The sequence below is a fragment of the Protopterus annectens genome, chromosome 13.part0 (assembly GCF_019279795.1).
Source record: "Protopterus annectens isolate FY-2018-M chromosome 13.part0, PAN1.0, whole genome shotgun sequence".
In the NCBI taxonomy this organism is placed as follows: Eukaryota; Metazoa; Chordata; order Ceratodontiformes; family Protopteridae; genus Protopterus; species Protopterus annectens.
Genome location: NC_056747.1, coordinates 1,126,822,368 through 1,126,838,452, shown reverse-complemented (window position 1 = coordinate 1,126,838,452; position 16,085 = coordinate 1,126,822,368). Strand labels below are relative to the sequence as shown.

The 16,085-nt window shown below is 38.8% G+C and overlaps 1 protein-coding gene across 2 annotated transcripts in view; it reads left to right on the top strand.

Moving 5' to 3' along the window:
* The window catches only part of CCDC43 (coiled-coil domain containing 43), a 156,985-nt gene that overhangs the window by 15,522 nt on the left and 125,378 nt on the right, over positions 1-16,085 (top strand). Inside the window, exon 2 of one of the 2 annotated variants that reach the window (XM_044055093.1) lies at positions 1,842-2,169. The exons of the other annotated variant lie outside the window; for it this stretch is intronic. Within the exon in view, the coding sequence (XP_043911028.1) occupies positions 1,842-2,169 (328 nt within the window). The remainder of the gene's footprint in view (positions 1-1,841; positions 2,170-16,085) is intronic. 2 annotated transcript variants of the gene reach the window in all.

Genomic DNA, 16,085 nt, shown 5'->3' with positions numbered 1-16,085 from the left:
GAGGTCTCAAGACACTTGCCATTTGCCTGTCCCCCCCCCCCCCCCCCAGAGGAGCAACTGCATGCATAAGTTTAGGTTGTACTGTGTGAAGAGAGAGTTGGTAACCCTTTGTTTGCAGTCAGGCTAGCCTTTGGTTGGCATAGGTTACTTACAGTTTTGAAGCTCAGCTCTTCCATATACCCTCTTTCTAAATGCAACAGACAAGTCAGACATGATTGAAGAAATCCTGCTTCTCTCTGTAGTGGTCCATAAGGAAACCTAATGTAAAGCAACGGGTTCCTATGGTGCCTTTTTTTGTACCCGAGGTAACTTTTCAATTCCAGCTTTTTTTCCCCTCTGTGGTGATCATAATCCTAAAACACTGACCCCAACTGCAAACATAAGGTCATAGGGCATCAGCCAGTTTCACCATTAACTTTGAAAACTCCTAGATTACTATTACTTGTACACCTTTTGTACAAATGGTTGTATTGCCCTAACAATCTGTATCACTCAAGCATCTTCACTAGTATTCTGCTTGTCATACCCTGTCAGGACTCTTCCGCGATTCATATGTGTAGTAATAACGCACTAAATCCCCTCATGGCTCATACAAGAGAAAGTAATCGGACCCTTCATGTGCTCTTGGTGCAGTACAGTATTTTTGTTTTCAAGCTATTTTTTAAAACTTTTCTCTCTGAAAATGTTGTATGGCTTTTTGTGTAACCATTTTGTATTTAGACAATAGTTGTAATGTCTGTATGATTTTCAGTGTTATCTTTTGGAGATTTTCTTGCTGGACCACCTCCAAAGAGCGGGGCTCTTTTGGGCTCATTTGTGTTATCAAGGTTACTTTGTTAGATGTCTGCATGAGCTCAACACATTTACAAAAAAATATATAGGTTATTTTAAAATTTCCTTACTTCCATCCCTTCTAGCTCAACACAACAGCATACTGCTAAATGTGCTGCTTATGCACAGCACTTGCTTGTTTGCTGTAAGTAATCATTGCTTTTAAAATGTAAATGCTCTTGGAGCGTTTTTTGACATTATTTTAGTATGCTTCCCCCAACAAAAAATGTTTTTGAGGATAGTTCTGTCATGTCATTTGTGTTGCTTATGGAATGAAGTGCGTATGCTTCAGAATGTGTAGCCTTAATCAACATAGCAAAGTCTATTCGGTGTTCTGGCACCCCCTTAACCTCACCCTGCCTTATAATTTAGCAGAGACGAGGTGCTCCCTTATTAATGGAAAAATAACATTTGCTGTGACATGAAAATGTGAACTCACGTTACCCTTTGAATATTTTTTGGGAGTAGGTATAATAAAAATAACATTCCTCACTGTTTTGCAGTAATAATTTGAAAAATAGTAGATGTATATACTATATTTTTTCTTTTGAGGAAGGTGTGACGGTCAGTGTAACGACTTACATGAACTTTTCACTTAGGTAAGCCACATAAGTGCAAATGCTCTTGTTCAAAGGCATCCCACAAGCATGTTCTAGTAAAGGGTGTGATATATGTACGTTTTGCAGGTGGAGTCAGTGACCTGGCAGGTTAACAGACTTGCCTTACATGCTGAACTATTAGAAGGCTGCGACTTTACTCCCACCCCTAGTATTTGGATACATTTTTTTTGTTATTGACACTACACTGCAGCATTAAGATGTGCTACACTCTTTAGTGTGCCATCCCTCAAATGAGATGTTAAGCCAAGGCCCCACCAGCCTAAGTTGGTGGTAGCTCATGTGAATGTAAAAGATTCCATGATAGTTATTGAAAAGAATAGCAAACTTACACAGTATATAAAATACAATAAAGTCATTATTGTAATGTATTTGTTTTCTTAATGTTTATAGTGCATCCAGCAAAGAAAACAGAACAGCATTTCCAAGATACTGCAGGTTGATTACACAAAAAAAAAAAAAGATTGAAAGTGGTCTAAAAAAAACTAAAACAGTAAAGGTTAACATGATCAAAAGTCAGTTGCTGCTTTGGATGTCAGCAAAGAAGAAATGTGTAGAATGTAATCGTTGCCTAGACCTCAACCAACAAAACTGGTTGAAATTCTCCAACTGTCCACAATTCAGTCAAATTAAATTGGACCAATGTATACTTCATCACCCAAACAAATGTCCAGCACTGAAGATGGTAATGCTATGGCACTCCCCATCTAAATCTCTAAAGGTAAGGAAATGCTTTTTGCCCAAGTGTGTAGACCAAACAGTAAAGATGGTGAAATACTGTAGTCCTTGTATGTATATACATTTTGGAATATTCTCCCTGAAATCCTAAGTCAAGTCATAAAACTGAAGTACTTCAGAGCAAACTTATGACCCATTTCTAGGATTCCAAACTATGCTTCTGCTACTCGTCTCCTGGCTAAACATTTACAGCTCTGTCAACCTGTCCTCCATCTGTAGTGGCCTTTTGGTCTTCTTGCATAGTCTAAGCTTCTGGGCTTTCAACAGAAGACTCCAGTAACAACCACACCTAGAAGTTCTTAACAGACAATCTGCTGTTCAGTAGTAATGCACTTCATTCTATTGCACCCAATAATTAACTTAATTGAAGTTGTTTTACATTTCATTTTTACTAAGTAGCAATGATATTTGTGGAATATAGTGACATCTATGATCTATTTTTATTTCTTCACTCATTTTTGAATCTTGACTGTGATAGTAACATTTGATGTTTTGCCTTGTATCATATTGTTTGTATGCCTTGTATTGCAGAACTTGTAATATTTGTTAACTGTGAAGCTTTTCTTCCTGTGTCATCGCTGAAAAAGGGACAGTCATGGCAAGGGTTTCCAGATTTCTAAAGGGACAGGTAGGGACCAAGGGACACTGAGTGAAGACCAAAAACTGGAAGAAGAAAAAAGTTTTTCATGCAGAGCAGCAGGCAGTTCTGCAATAAGCAGATGTGGCTCCACTTTGCGATTTTATGATTGGGCCCATATGCTGGCATATGAGCTAATTAAAAAATGTTTCACCTGGATTTTAACAGGCAGTGCAGGACTCTGGATTCGGCTGCTGATCTCTGGACAGTCCCGCTCAAATAGGGACATCTGCCAATGCTGGTCATGGCCCATTTGGACTTTCCCAGTGAAAAATGCTAATAAATTGATAAAATCAGCTAGAAAAGAAAAACTGTGGTGGGGGAAGAGCCGTTCAGCAAAAAGTTGTTTAGATTTTCAGTTTTGGTACAGAAGATTTCCAGTAATTTGGAAGAAAAAGTGAATCAAATGTATTCAGAGGTGATGCATTGGAGGAACATTTAAAGTCCGTGACAAAAGCCTTGAAATAATTGAAGCTTTAAGTAACTGTTAAGATGAGCTGATAAAACCGCAGAAATCAGAAGCTGAAATGAATAAAAGACCGAGTAAGAGGCTTTTCAGGAACTGTTTCAGAAAATATTGCTGGAAGATGGGATCACACAGATACAGCAGAAACTCTCAGGTTTTACCAAAAAAAAATGGAGGAAATGAATTACATTGATTTTTATTAAAGTAAAAATAAAACAACTGGACTAGTGTTCCACAATAGAATTTTTGATTAAGAAGGTATATTGTATGTATGCTTCAAATCTGGCCGTAAACAGGCTAAGGAGACAATTATATATAAAAAAAAAAAAAAAAAAAGTTGAGCCAGCAGCTGAAGGGGGTTCCGATTCTCATCCTTTTGACAAGAGCAAATTCTTATAGATGGAACTTGCAAGCGAAGTTTTCCATTGCTTCAAAGGAAAATAAAACAACCCAGGAGCTGACTAGAAAAATCAGAAGACGAACTTGAAGATCTGTGTTTTGGTCAAAAGCATTTGATGTTAATGTTTAGAAGGACTTTGAAGGGACTGAAGATGCAACTGTAAATGTTTTCGTTCTTAGTAATGTGTACAGTTTCTTGAAGTAAATTGTATGTTCTAAAGTAGTTGTGTATTGTGTGTAGAGGTATTGTAAATCCAAGTTGGGGAGTCTGTACTGTGCCAAGGTATTTTAAATGTGAGGTGGGGAAGGCATTTCAGATGCGAGATGGGGTAAGTCTTAGTGACTACTGTTTATGCTAGGGATATTAAAGTAAGAGTACTTTTTCCTTGACTGCAATGTGTTCAGGGTTTATACTGTAAGAAGATGAAGGCTGAATATAGGCAATGTAACGTTGTGGTCCTGAGCTGCTGAGGGATATAAAAAAGTGTAAGTGATCATATTGTCTGTGTATCAAAATAGAACGACTTCCTATTTTATGCTCATGGAAGTATAGATTTATTATCTTAGTTTGTGCTACAGACCAGGGAAAACGCAAGCAAACAGGATAGAAGTGGAAAGCATGTGGAGTGGAGTTTTCTAGCATTCAAAATAAGTGGCTTCTTTCATTTTATAAAGTTATTAGCTGTTTCTTTCCCCAGCAGGAAGTAGCTGCAGTTGGAAACATTTCATCTACAGGTGCAGGTAGTTAATCAGGAGGAGACTGAACAATGTGCTGCTGAGTTACTTTGTATACAAAACTTCATAATTTAGTAAGGGGAACTGGCAAGTAGTTCACAAGTTTTGACCATGACTGAAATTGTGTTTGCATCCCCAGCACCCTTAGTACTTCAGTATAAATATAACTTTGAACATTTGCGTTGTACTTTTTCTTAAGGTGAAAAGTCTGTTAACTGAAAGCATATGGTTATTTTTCACATCTGGAGTGGAAATATCTATAGCTGAAGTATAGATGGTATCTGTGCGAGAGGGAACATAGGCTCTATCTAGCATGAGTTTGGGTGCAGCAGTCTGGGGAAATTGCCATTATATGGAGAAGTAACTTCCCTTTTTGGAAAGTATATATGGTTTTGTGTGCTTGCTGCAAGTTGAGGTTGAGATTTGAGATTTGAAAATGTATTTGTTTTTGTTTGTCTTTGTTTTAACCTCATGTCACATTTTCCTTTCAATAAAGTCTGACAAGCATTAGTGTGCATGTAAATTACAAGCTGGAAACTCATTCAAAATAACTGTCATGCAGAATATGTGAAAGTTTTTTTTAAAGAATGGCTACCTTAACTTTATTAAATTTGATTGTAGTAACTCTAGTTCTTAACTTTTGACCTCTCCTCTCTCATCTTGCAGACACTTTTTTTTTTTTTTAATTTTCCTTACTGACATGAGGAATGAGCAAACATTCATAGGAATTCTTACATAACCAGCTAACATCATGCTTCATCTTTAAAACTCGCAAACTACATGTTACTGCTCAACATCTATATAGATAACATATCTAAGTTAATATTAATTGATATATAACTCTCCAACATCTAGCATGAACTCGTATGGTTTCACACAACTAATTAATAGCCCCAAGACCTCAAATTCCCTATTAGACTGGATCCTAGTATCAGACCCTAATAAATGCACCAGCACAGGTACGATGTCAAACACTCTCTCACTGGTCATCTCCCACACCCAGTTAAGCAGCATATTTATAAAGCAACATGCGACCTTTCCAAGTTTAACCTAGAAATGTTCAGTATGAACACTATATCCTCTTAACTTGGACTTCCTAAAAATCCTCCTCTTAGATTACGCTGTAAACAAATTCCATGCAACTATCCTTAATGGCCTTGCACATCCTTAGAAGGAAGAGACTAAAAATAAAATCATGCTGTTTGGGTATCCAAAAAGAGTAGAATGCTAATGCAGGATAGAAAAAAAGAATGGCAATAATACAAAACACCTCAATACCTTCGTACTAAAAAGCAAATAAATTAAGACAAAAATTATACTATAAAACTTGAACATTCATTAAAGAAATCTTGCATCTTGGCCAGAAATTCAACCCAAACTTGTCTTCTGATAACTTACCACTTAAAACTGCAATACAGTTCAACTCTTACTTTAGATAGTATAGCATCTAGCATCTATACCCAAGGATTCCACAACATTTAATCCCAACCCTGCCCTATAGCCACATCAGCACATCACTTTCACCTTCAAACTTGTGCTGCATTCTATATAAAACTACTCTTACACTTTTTTTTAGCTGATTACCTTCCAAGTGAGTACCTAAAAATAGCAGCCAATAGCATTGCATGCCCTCTCTCAATCCTTATAAATAGGCCAGTCCAGGGATCCCATGTTACCTTTGTTTGGAAAAAAAAAATTACATTATCCCTCTGCACAAAGGAGAAAATTCAACAGACATTAATAAGATTGCTGTAGGTCTAATCTCCCCCTCACCAAAACACTTTGAAAAATGATCTGCAGAAAGAACTCCTCTCCTCTACACAGCATGGCTTTCATCCTTGGCACTGCCCTTCTAATTTATCTGTTGCTTTCTTGACCGTATCTGTATAACGGCAAACTAGTCTCTTCCTTTTTTTTTTCTAGATTGTCTAAAGCCTTTGAAATAGTTTCTCAGTAAACTTCTACTTCAAAATTTCCTCACTAGGTCTCTCTCAGCCAGTCCTTCTGTGGTTCAAAAGCTACCTGTCCAATAGATATCGGTCAGTAAAATGGCACTCCATGCTCTGTCCTTGCCTTCCAGTCACCTCTAGTGTGCCACAAGGTTCTTTCTTTGGTCTCCTCCTCTTTAATATTTTCACCAACACCCTCTATATATCCACACAACAAGCCACCCTAATACAATACAGAGATGATTCCACTCTCATTTGCACATCTGATAACATGGGCACCCCTCCAAAAATTACTTGGGAAGCTTTAACAGCCATTAAAACATGGCTACATAACTCGCAACTCATGCTTAACCCAAACCAAACCAAAAACTGCAACATTTTACCCACCCTCCAAATCCTTTTCTCATTAAAAAATAAAATGTAAAGCTGTCTCTGTCTCTCTCTATTTAAAATAACCATTGAAGTAATCTCTCCTAGCTAATTATTAGGAGTGATAGTGGATGATGAGCTTATATTCAGCTTGCATATACAAAATTGCATAATAAAAAAAAATCATCAAAAATGGACATGCTTTACGGAGCCACAGACTTTCTCACTGACACTACTAAAACTACACTTGCCACTACTTAACCTCTTCCTCACAATTCTTAATGGCGCTGCCATCCTTACTAGCCTCCAGACTTAATAAAAATTAAAACTTTAACAGTGCTATAACAAAGTTGCTAAATTTGCAGCAAATACCTCTTTCAGAACCCAACACTGTATAGCACTAAAAAGCCAAAAATTGGTTAGAACTGCCTCATCAGCTTGCATATATACAGCTTCATACCACCTTTGAAGTTTTCCATCATCCATCTGCAGCTATGTTCCCAGTTGGTTATTGTGATCAATTGACCAAAAACTCTTGTCTAGATGCAAAGTTTGTCAAATCTGCTGAGCTTTGTCTGTACCTGTGCAAGATTGCCAAGGCCTGGAACTCCTTGCCTGCATCTCAGGTCAGTACTCCCATCTTACAAAACCACTTTGAAAGATTTCCTAGCCAAAATCTTGCTTTGTTCTTGCTCAAAACCAGAATAACAATGTCCCTAAATGTGAACAAGTCTCTGTTCATTGCTTATACCTCCTTACTCTCCATTTTTCTCTTACTTGACTTCCTTCTATCGAATACTGTGACGCCCCTGCAGTGGCCCAGTAATCAAGGAGCCTCAATCCTTACCACTGGCAACAGTTGGGGACGTACACAATGTGAGGATGACACGTACACACACAGTACAGTACAATTTCCCTTAAGAGCACACAGAGATCGCAGTCAATCTGGGGGCTGGTTTCTCTCTTTCTCCAAATCCCCAATAAGACACCCACTGGTATAGCTATAGGGTTGATATCTCAGCTGAGTGGCCGAGTCAAAACCTCCAGCACCCTCTGTCCAGCCAGTGCTGTGTCCCTGCCCATGTAGCTAATATATATATAGATATATACACACACACACACACACACACACACACACACACACACACACACACACACACACACACTCTGAGATTTGATTTATACACACAGACACTCCTGGAGAAGGCTGGCACAGGCTTACTAGCTGTGACCCTTCTGCCCAGACTACAAGGTAGTTATCACTGCCACCAACCACTACTCATTAGCTGCTCTAAGCCCCTTCCAAAGGGTGCCCAATTCTACTGTGTAATGTTACTATTATCTTAATGTTAAGTGTGACCAAAAGCAAGGCTATTGGAGTGGCCTAGACAGTGTCACCAAATATATATGCAAGTACTCTTAAGAGCTTAAATATCTCTAAACAAACTAGTCACAATTTAAAAGGTTTAAGTATAGTTGATAATAGTAAAAGAACAAGACAATACTCAAAATACACAGTAACTACAGAGTTCAGAATCACAGGAAATATTTTAGAACAGCATTGCAGGACAGTCTCAAATACAGAAAACATCTAAACTAATCTCTACTATATTCCTATCTATATCTAAACTCTACTATGCCCTAAATAACTTATGCAGATGATGGATGTTTCTATGTCCAAGACAAGATACAAAATGCACAGTCTTTCTCTGAGAGAGTTCTTAAATTAATAGTCAGCATTACTGTTGGGTTAGCATAGATGACCTCTCTATTTGTCACCTGACTTCAGTTCCCAGGTTAAACATATACTTGGAATTTAACACCTGTCTCTGTCTCTCTCAGAAGTGTGCAGTTGCTAGGAAGTCCTAGAGCAGTAGAAACATTTTAAACATAGCAATTACTTTTCTCCAAGACAAGAGGAGGAAAAAAATTCTAGCTCTAGACATCCAGTCCCCTTACTGCATTAACTAACTTGTAGCACATCGTAAAACATTTTTATTTTTATTTCAACTTATTTTCTTTAAGTTTTGCAAGTTAACTCTGTATGCTCCAGCTTCTACTATTAAAACATAAATATGCACAGGTGTATACATTTCTGTTCTCTTCCAGTAGGGTACACTGTGGTTACATTCTTGAAACTCGGCACATAACATACAGTTCTGCACCAGTAATTTAATATACACATAGCATATAGTTCTCTTGCATTTATAGGTTCATAGATGTGTACTAGGCTAATGGCCCTGGGGTCTTTACAAACCTACCCCATAGGATTACCCTGGTATCATGCCACCCGACCTTAGTTCCCAGTGCCTCTGTCAAGTAGAGCCACTGCAGTGATCTCTGGGGCGAATTTTCTATTTCCCCATCCACTCATCAAGGTTCCTCTTGAAGATGGCCAGTGAGGCTCTCTGCTTGACATGTATGGGAAGTCTGTTCCATAGCATGGGCAGTCTCTGGGTTATGAACGTATCCCTCCAGCTTGTTCTGTTGATTGTGTTAATGAGGTTGAGGTCTCTGGAACGTGTAGTGCGGAGAGATTGGGATTTCTTTAGATGTAGCATTTCTAACAGAGCTAGGTCAGACATGGCTTTGTAAGTCAAGCAGAGATCATCTCTACGTAGTCGATATGAGACCGAGAATAGTTGGAGTTTTTTGAGTCTGTCCTTATAGGACAAGTGTTTAAGACCTAAGATCCTCTTTCTGAGGTATTTTTGTGGCCTCTCCAGTTGTTGTAGGTGCCTAGTGAGGTACATGCCAAATGGGCATTGTACTCTTTGATTGGCCTGATGAGTGAAGAGTAGCGGGAGACCATGACCCCTTTCTTCCTGGATGCAAAACCCTTAGTAATGAGATGTGCCACTTAGACTTTCTGACCACAGTGGCAATGTGGTGCTCAAAAAAAGAGGTTGCTGTCAACCTGTGTTCCCAGATCTCTTATGACACATTCTGTTTAGTGGACTACCATGATGTGGTAATTCACGGGAACCAGGTTTGTCCCAAAGGGGATGACACATTTTTTGACCTTGAGCTTAAGGCAGTTGTTCTGACATCTGTCATTGCTCTCATTGAGGCCTGTCTGTAGAATGTCAACCTCACTTGAGGAGTTAAGTATGGCTCCCAGCTTGCAATAGTCTGTGAACTTTGTCAGACGGAGTCCCTTTGTGTTGGCCTGAACTTCAGCGAAGTAGATACCAAAACAGGAGAGTACCATGGACCAAACCCTGTGGGACTCTACTCGTGACTGGTTGACGGTCTGACTGGTTGACAGTCTGACTTGGAGTCAACTAATTCACACTGTGGGTTCTATCTGTTCCATCTGTGAGCCAGTTTGCAACCCACCTAGTCATATAGGGGTTGATGCCTAGTTTGGTGAGTTTTTCTATGATTCCTGAGTGGCAAATGGTATCAAAGGCCTTGGCCAGATCAAGGTAGGCTGTATGAACCACCTTGCCTTCATCCACAGCTCTGGTGACTGACAAAGAAGTCGACCAGGTTGAGCAGGCATGATCTACCCTTTATAAAACCAAACTATGTGGGATCCAGAGTTTCGAGGTTCCCTATGTCTTTGTTTATTAGGTCCATGATGATGTGTTCCATAGCTTTGCATATCTGACTTGGCAAGCTAATGGGGTGATAGTTCCCAGGGTCTGTAGTCGCTCCTCCTTTGAGGAGTGGGATGACTGTAGCAGTGCACCATTTGGTAGGGACAAAGCCTGAGGTGAGGCTGTGATTGAACAGGGCACACAGGTGAGGTGCCAGTTCACTCTGTAGTTCATGTAGAACACAGCCAGGGATATTGTCAGGTCCCATAGAAGTTGTATTCTTGGCCTTGGACAATGCTGTTTTAACCTGTGCAGCAGTAATACTGGGTGCCTGGCAATCTACTGGTATTGTGATTGGTCCTTTAGTGGGGGAGAGAGGGGTAAAGTTGGCACTGAATCTGTTGGCCAGTATATTGGCAATATCTGTTGGCTCAGTATAGGAGGTACCATTGTGCAACAGCTCCGAGCAAATCTGGGTTTTGCCGTGAAGATTCTTTACATAACTATGGAAGGCCTTGTGGTTGTCTTTACTATCTGCTGCAATTCTGTTTTCATAGCTACCTTTAGAGGAGTTGATGGGGGATCTCCTAAGGGAGTTTTTCCGGTCTTAGGACTTCACCTTATTTCTCATCAGGTTCCTCCTCCTTCTGTTGTAGAGTTTGTTTATGGCAGGGGAACACCACATTGGCTTCCTTTTTTTGCAGGAACGTGTCTTCGTTCTGTTGGGTATGACGAGATCCATGCATTTGTGTACGTGTTCATGCAAGGCATTAGTGTATGATTCGGCAGTCATGCAGCTGTTTTCCAATTGTGTGGGTGCCGTGAAGTTAGCCACCTCTGTTTTTAGGAGCCTAAAGTTAACTTTGGAGAAGTTTTTCATGGTGGTTACCTTTGATGTGTGGGAGGGATGTGGATTTCTAGGTTGATTTGTGGTCTGATCTAACCAGGGAGGAGTTGACTATTGGTACAGAGCAACGGTCACCCATGTTAGTAATGACCAGGTCAAGGATGTTGCTACCTCTAGTGGGGTAAGAGTGAGCTGGTCCAGGGCATTGGAATTTATGAATTCCAGGAAACGTTGGGCATGTGTATTGGTATGAGTAGTTTTCCTAGTTAATTGAGGGGTAGTTGAAGTTGCCCAGTATGAGACATTTGTAAGACAAGCGCATGAATTGTATTAATATTCACAAATGACATGTGATTATTTAGAACATTCCAGGTAGCTGGGCTGGCAGTGTCACAATTTTTATATAAATCATTGTAATATTTTCAAGTGACATATAGTTATTTACAAAATTCCAGATAGCTGGACTGGCAGTATTTCCCCTGGTGTCACACACTTCCCTGATTTTCTCTGTAAATATACGATAAGCCTGTTTTTCCCTCACTTCATATTGCAAATCCGGTTTGTATTAGACTGACTTACCTTTAATTTCTGTGCAAACTGTCAAATATTTCTATAAATATTAAATGATTGTCATATAACTTGTATCTGTTCTTGACCAATATGTTTAGATTATCACTAATTTGTTATAATAATTTAAACGGCAGATGTTTTTGTTTTATTTTTGAAGAATGTAAAATTATTCTTAATATGTTTTGTAATTTGGAGCTTTTCGCCCTGGGCCTCTGCTGAAAATGGTTTCCACCCAGTCAAACTTTCCCAGTAATCAAATGTCAGTAAATAAATAAATAAATAAAAATGATTTTTTCAGTACTACATGAAGTGTGTGTAGCACTTGGAAACTCCCAGTCCCAGTGTTTACGTCTAAGACCATTACAGCCTATTCTCCTGGTTAAAAATAGCTTTTTCTCTCTGCAAGTAGTGGGGGGTAAAACAATAAAAAAAAAAAATGAAGACAGGACTACTGCAATAATATAGTACTTTGATACTGATTGTTTTCCTCACTTGCTCCACATGGGATTGGGGATACTGTGTTCGGCCCGATTGTGCTTCAGCTCACTTCACTCCACTACCCTCATTTTACTTCCCTTACATTTATCCAAATAATACCCCTCTCACTAATTAACTAAGCCACCAATCCAAACTGTCAATAGAACCTGCAGTCTCTCTAAAAAAACATATATCCAATAGTATGTTACACCATTCCACCTAATTCAACTACTCAACTTCATAGGTTCATAGATAAGGACTAGGCTAGCTGCCATTGTGGGACATTTTAAGCCTAGTCAGTTTTTCTTCCAAAAGTAAGAATCAAACCCTGTACCTTGTGCATGTGAAGTAAACACTTTAGCCACACCGCCAAATTTTGTCTTACTTTTGGATGACCATGGCAGGACTCTAATCTAAATTGTGTCATCCTAAGTCAGATGCCTTGTCCATTTAGGCCATTTGGCCAACTTTAACCAAATTAGTTTTAAAAGTTTTCTCCCCTTTGCATGGCAGAGAATGGTTTCGATTCACTGACTTGTAGGTTATGGCCCACGCACGCTTCCACTAAATCACTCTGCTCTCTCTATATAATGCCATCCTAATCATCAAAATTATTCTCAAATGCACTTCTAATACTAGCTCTCTCAATACTTGCAAGTCTTACGTCCCATTATCTTACAACTATTTTTATGCTCAACAGTCCTTCACATATTCACTAAACATAATCCACAAACCATTCACAGTAAATCCAAGCTTCTATACAACTCAAACCATTCATCAAACCTGCCCTGAAAAAGACAAGTCTAAGACCTAAATTAAAGCTCAAATATCCTTACAAATATTTTCATTGTCTCTCTCAACTTAAGGCCTGTGGTGACATCCACCCAAATACAGGTTCAAAACTCCTCCTTCTCATAAACATCACAAGCGACAAACGATCCCCAGTAAATAAAACAGCCTCAGCAAGCTCATCTGGTCTGAAGTTTTATACAGCTAACATTAGAAATATCTGGAATAAAATTACAAAGGTACATGCTTGGATAGCTCACCACTTTCCATATATTTTTCATAAAAGAATCTTAATATTACATGATGAAATAATCTCTTCAGGTTATAATATAAAAAGGAGGAAGATTGGCTTAATGAATGATACCCTAAACTTAACATTACACCACTTAACCCCCCCCCCCATACAAAATGCAGAATTTCCTTAACATCACTTACACTCAACCCAAGTAAAACAATATGCCTAGCTGGTATTTACCTACCCACCCCCAGGAAATAGCATTGGTATAGCCAACAAATTCCTTTTTAGGGTCTCTAATAACCTCTGTTAAGAAAGTGTAGTCATTGGCGACCTCCATATTGACTGAAAATCCATTGACTCAGAATTCCCAATGAATAATAACCTGTATGGGTTCACTTATTTACCATCTCCATTAGATGCAATAAAAGCTGTAGTATGTCATCTGTTATCAACTGGATACTCTCAAACACTGCCTCATGGATACTCATAGCTCAGTACTAGATGATCACCTACCTGTTTTTGCCATTACATACTTACTCCCCTGTCCATAGAAATCACCACTATAATCCTGACTTCCTTCAGCAAAGAAGAATGCATCTCAAACCTCAGTATAATAAACTGGAGAGCATTTGCAGTTAACTACATAGATGAGGCAGTGGAACTCCTCAATTCCACATTAAAGTACTAAGTAAAAATACCCCTTCCATATACAAGAGAATAAAAAGTAATATTGCATCCTGACTAACCCAACAAAACAATTGATGAAACAGTTTGGGAAGGATGGAAGCAAAACAAAACCTCAACCTTACACCAGGGATGTAAGTAGCTCAGAAATGTTACTAAATATTAACTGAAATTAAAGTTGATAAAACTACTGTACAAACCTTCAAATCACTAATGACAAAACCCCAAAGCATTCTGCTCCTTCATTAACAACCTACTAAACCCAGGAACCAAAATGCAACCTACCCCATACCAAAAGGACTCTTAGCTAGCCAGTCTAACGCCTGCGTCATTCAGACTTCGGCATCACTCATCAGCTCCACAGTCTGTCCAAGTAGCTCTCAAATTCCTACAGCAAATTCCCACCACAGTTCTGTACAAATTTAACCCATGCTTAACATCCTTAAGAAAAACTGCTGCTGATTTTCAAAAACACTTCAACCCCAGACAATCTATCTAGTGAATATATCAAAATAGCAGCTGATTTCTTAGCTCACCCAATGTTAATTCTTATAAATAGTTCTATTACAAAAAAACTATGCCCCCATCCTCTGGAAGAAATCCTACATAATAAATCTCCACAAGGGTGGCAGTTTTTAGCTAGTTTTAGGCCCATAACCGTGTTAGCTCCGCTATCAAAAATACAGGAAAAATGTATTCAAATGCAATTAGTCTCTCTCATTAGCAATAACTAACTTCTTTCCACTGCTCAACATAGTTTTTGACATCACCATAGTACCTCCACTACCCCACCAACACAAAAACAGACAGCTCAGCATTATTTCTTGATTTATCAAAAACATTGACTCAGTCTTGCACCATAAACTCTTCCTCAAATTACCCTCCCTTGGAATACATGATTCCTGTATATTGTGGTTCAGTAGCTACCTGTCAAATAGACAAGTAGTGACCTGGTCAAATAATATCTCTTCCTTCCTCCCAGTCCATGTAGGTGTTCTGAAAGGATATAGTCCAGGTTGTTTTACTACTTAATATCTTTTGAAGTGATCTGCACCTAGCAAGACAAAATTATCTATTATGCAGATGATTTTGCACTACTCTGCCCTACTAAAAATATTAGAAAAAAATCCAACAGCATACCCAAGAGTCCTTCTTGGACATAAATTCCTGGCTAACTGACTCTCAACTCTTCCTAAACCTCCCAAAAAAAAATCCAAGTTAATTCTCTTTGCACCTAAATTTACACCTGACCACAAAGTCCTTATCACATTTGCGAACATTGTATGCATACTGCATGCATAGAACAAGTCTACCACATTAAGCTGTTATGAGTCATAATATATAAAGATCTCACTTTCAAATGGCAGTAAAAAGAACTCAAAAGCTAGGAGCACCATATCTGATTGTGATAAAAAGAACCTTGCCACTTCCTTCCTTACCTGAACACCTCTCTCTGCAACCCCTATTCTAGTTAACCTCCAAGCCAGCCAACCCCCCCCACACACACACACTTGCTAGAACAAGATATTTAAGTTTGCAGCATGTCAACATTATAGGACAAGTCATTGCCAAAACATGAGCTAAGGAACATTCTAACCCTTTCTCTGCTAATAACCATGCACAAACTCTTCTATGAACCAGACAAATGCCCATGCCTACACATTTATCTTCCAACCCAATACACCTAACCAACATCTTTGATCTACAGACAAAGTGATATTGTCCATTAGCAAATCAAACGGTACCTGTGGAGAATACCTGTACTCCTGCATGTCTGTCTGGAACTCAGTTTCTCAAAGTACAAAGTCATTCAAAGTTTAACCCACTGGAACAGTGGCTTTGTACTAGGGTTGCCCCAGGTTAACCATCCAGAGCCCTAATCTCTCCCCTTTTTAACCTCTTGTTACCTCCTGTCCTTTCTTTTTACAAATACCCCCGCAGTCCCCAGTGTAATACCCCTCCCCCAGCTACCTCTTTCACTCTAGTGCAAGTTTGTGTTTTTATTTAACTTGCAGCTTGGTACGTTCAGCAATTGTATTTGTTTTATGCTATGATAAAACCCTGTGATGGTCAAACATTTGTTAAATAACTGCTTATGGAATTCTTATGTCAAATGCAGTTAAACCGATTAGTATAAACCATTTCCTGTTTTTGTGATAGTTCTGTAATATATGCTTAGTGTGTTTATGCATGTTAT